Here is a 4069-nt window from a genome sequence, read left to right as displayed (position 1 = left end):
AGTCTTATTGTTTACACCTTACTTAAACAAGTAACAGTGTTGAAGTCTTATTGTTTACACCTTACTTAAACAAGTAACAGTGTTGAAGTCTTATTGTTTACACCTTACTTAACCAAGTAACAGTGTAGAAGTCTTATTGTTTACACCTTACTTAAACACGTAACAGTGTTGAAGTATTATTGTTTACACCTTACTTAAACACGTAACAGTGTAGAGGTCTTATTGTTTACACCTTACCTAAACACGTAACAGTGTAGAAATCTTATTGTTTACACCTTACTTAAACACGTAACAGTGTTGAAGTATTATTATTTACACCTTACTTAAACACGTAACAGTGTTGAAGTATTATTGTTTACCCTTACTTAAACACGTAACAGTGTTGAAGTATTATTATTTACACCTTACTTAAACAACGTAACAGTGTAGAAGTCTTATTATCTACACCTTACTTAAACACGTAACAGTGTTTTATATGATATATTCAGAATGATTTCCATAACTCTCATTACATGCTTCTAAACGCTCTTGCTCAAGTGTCTAGTTTACACTTTGGTTGATTATTTCTACCCAATGCTTTACTCGCACTTTCTTCAACATTAACTTGTAATATTTTAGGATATAATTTCCAAAAGGAAAACATAAAATGACACTTGCATCAGTCGGTACAGGTCAATACTCTGGGTTACTATAGCAACACATACTTTTAATGTTGGTATTTATTTTATGACATAATACAAAATATGGTGAAATTAAAGAAAGCTTTGGTACATGTTTGTTTTGTTTCGTATACTTTTTTGGGGATTAGTTATAGGTGTATGTTATTCTAATTTCGGCATCCTTTTATTAAGGGGGGGGGGATTCTGTAGCTGCTCGCATTTCCATGACGTACAGAGCACTAAAACTCCGTAGTATATCTCACTCGCATGAACTGTTACTGTTATTAGTTTTAACCTAAGCCAAACCCTAGTTTAAGCACAACGATCACTCCATGTCTGTGGCTCTGCAGTAAGCTTGAGGTTTTGTAGCCGTAGAATTCGGAGTTAGATCCCTGTGATTGGCACAGTACAGATATCCCATTGTGCGGCTTTGCGCTTAACAGAAAAACAGCTGCTTCTTGCTTAAAGTTTTACTTTCATAGAATCTCGTAAATAGAAAGGCATGCTGTTATTTAATTTGGATGTGGATACTGGAAGTATGATACTTTTGGATGTGGATTCTGGAAGTATGATACTTTTGGATGTGGACTCTGGAAGTATGATACTTGTGGATGTGGATTCTGGAAGTATGATACTTGTAGATGTGGACTCTGGAAGTATAATACTTTGGATGTGAATTCTGGAAGTATGATACTTTTGGGTGTAGATTCTGGAAGTATGATACTTGTGGGTGTGGATTCTGGAAGTATGATACTTTTGGATGTGGATTCTGGAAGTATGATACTTGTGGATGTGGATTCTGGAAGTATGATACTTGTGGATGTGGATTCTGGAAGTATGATACTTGTGGATGTGGATTCTGGAAGTATGATACTTGTGGATGTGGACTCCGGAAGTATGATACTTGTGGATGTGGATTCTGGAAGTATGATACTTGTGGATGTGGATTCCGGAAGTATGATACTTTTGGGTGTAGATTCTGGAAGTATGATACTTGTGGGTGTGGATTCTGGAAGTATGATACTTGTGGATGTGGATTCTGGAAGTATAATACTTTTGGATGTGGCTTCTGGAATTATGATACTTGTGGGTGTGGATTCTGGAAGTATGATACTTTTGGATGTGGATTCTGGAATTATGATACTTGTGGTAGTGGATTCTGGAAGTATGATACTTTTGGATGTGGATTCTGGAATTATGATACTTGTGGATGTGGATTCCGGAAGTATGATACTTTTGGATGTAGATTCTGGAAGTATGATACTTGTGGATGTGGATTCTGGAAGTATGATACTTTTTGGATGTAGATTCTGGAAGTATGATACTTTTGGATGTGGATTCTGGAAGTATGATACTTGTGGATGTGGATTCTGGAAGTATGATACTTGTAGATGTGGACTCTGGAAGTATAATACTTTGGATGTGAATTCTGGAAGTATGATACTTGTGGATGTGGATTCTGGAAGTATGATACTTGTGGATGTGGATTCTGGAAGTATGATACTTTTGGATGTGGATTCTGGAAGTATGATACTTGTGGATGTGGATTCTGGAAGTATGATACTTGTGGATGTGGATTCTGGAATTATGATACTTGTGGGTGTGGATTCTGGAAGTATGATACTTTTGGATGTGGATTCTGGAATTATGATACTTGTGGGTGTGGATTCTGGAAGTATGATACTTGTGGATGTGGATTCTGGAATTATGATACTTGTGGGTGTGGATTCTGGAAGTATGATACTTTTGGATGTGGATTCTGGAATTATGATACTTGTGGGTGTGGATTCTGGAAGTATGATACTTTTGGATGTGAATTCTGGAAGTATGATACTTTTGTTATTAAAAGATCAAGAACAAATATTTCTATTATCGTGTATAATTTATTTTTTGGAACTGTAAATCAAAAGTTGGAACCTGATATATCAACTTTTCTTTAGGTCTTCGTAGACCACTCTTGTTTGGGATGTGAATACGAGGATTCAGGGTTCGCAGCTTGTTGCTGCAAAAACGCGTTCCGTCTTGGGTGGGGGTGCGTTATAAGAGTGGCAGTCAAATACCACTGTTCAGTCAGACGGTAGTAGCAACAAAGTTGGCGGTGGGTCTGTTGATTAGTTGCCTTCCCTCTTGTATATCAAATCAAAATTAGGGATAGCTACGCGCAGATAGCTCTTGTGTGTAGCTTTGGTACTCCTTTTGATACCGGTGGTCACAACCCTCACACGCCAAGCAGCATCAACGTACTCTCTGAAGGAAAAGTTAGCTCTTCAGAGACCGTCATACATACGTACTGCAATACTTCAATCCTCCAGGAAAAGGTGACAAGTGTTTCAACGCAATATTAACAGTTAATGAAAGCCACAACTAAGTCATGCTGGGAAAACAAATAACGGCGTACGCAGGCCTTAAGAAACTATGAACAAGAGCGACATATTTGGCATTATTAAAGTCATTTCAACGATCTGGTGTTGAGCTTCCAACCAGTACTTTGTAACTACATCTGCGAGATGTGTGCGAGATCATGTGATCGCTAGACGGCGCAGCGCCATCTTGAGTTGTGTGTGTGCGAATGTGCAATAACTAAAAAAACGCAGCGCCATCTCGAGATGAGTAAATCCTATGATCGCGTACAACAGCGATATACACAGGCAAGATCTTTTTCCTGACACAAATGACGCGTGTTTTTCAATCCATAATTGTGTATATCTAAATATATTATTTTCTTCTGAACGTTTAAAAAAAAAACTGCTTTATACGTGAACGAAATAATACCACTGACGTTCCATTAACGGGCGTGTCGGGCTGTGGGTCGAGAAACCGAGGTTCGAGACTCGAACGTGCTCTGAACTCTCGTTATTATTTAAAGAGACGTCCTCTAATCAGTAGTTAAATATTAAGGGAAGCTATAACCTAAATCCTGGTCTGGCATGGATTGGTGGTTAGGGCACTCAATTCGCAATCTGCGGGTTCGAACTCCTGTCGCCAAACATTGTTTGTTTGTTTGTTTTGATTTTCGCGCAAAGCTACACAAGGGCTATCTGCGCTTGCCGTCCATAATTTAGCAGTGTAAGACTAGAGGGAAGGCAGCTAGTCATCACCACCCATCGCCAACTCTTGGGCTACTCTTTTACCAACGAATAGTGGGATTGACCGTCACATTATAACGCCCCCACGGCTGAAAGGGTGAGCATGTTTGATGGGACGGGGATTCGAACCCGCGACCCTCAGATTGCAAAACATACCGGTATACGTGACAACCGAACGCGGTGAATAGACAAGCCATGTGTAAATATATTTAAATAGGCATGCATAGTTCAGTTCAATTAAATGTGTTATTTATAACAATAGTAGTTTTTTTTTTTCTTTTAAAAACATCACTATTTATAATGCTCCCTAAATAATAAAAAAAC

At 38.3% G+C, this 4069-nt stretch overlaps 1 protein-coding gene across 1 annotated transcript in view; it reads right to left on the bottom strand.

Moving 5' to 3' along the window:
- The window catches only part of LOC106469597 (serine-rich adhesin for platelets-like), an 8506-nt gene extending 5566 nt beyond the window's left edge, over positions 1 to 2940 (bottom strand). The window contains exons 1-2 of the mRNA XM_013930099.1: positions 2904 to 2940; positions 1191 to 2478 (exon numbers count right to left, since the gene is read on the bottom strand). Of these exons, the coding sequence (XP_013785553.1) occupies positions 1191 to 2478; positions 2904 to 2940 (1325 nt within the window). The remainder of the gene's footprint in view (positions 1 to 1190; positions 2479 to 2903) is intronic.
- Between the last annotated feature and the right edge of the window lie 1129 nt (positions 2941 to 4069).

This window comes from Limulus polyphemus, unplaced genomic scaffold (genome assembly GCF_000517525.1).
Source record: "Limulus polyphemus unplaced genomic scaffold, Limulus_polyphemus-2.1.2 Scaffold3565, whole genome shotgun sequence".
NCBI lineage: Eukaryota > Metazoa > Arthropoda > Merostomata > Xiphosura > Limulidae > Limulus > Limulus polyphemus.
Note: the sequence above shows the minus strand (reverse complement) of the source record. Positions and strands in the feature narration are given on the sequence as shown.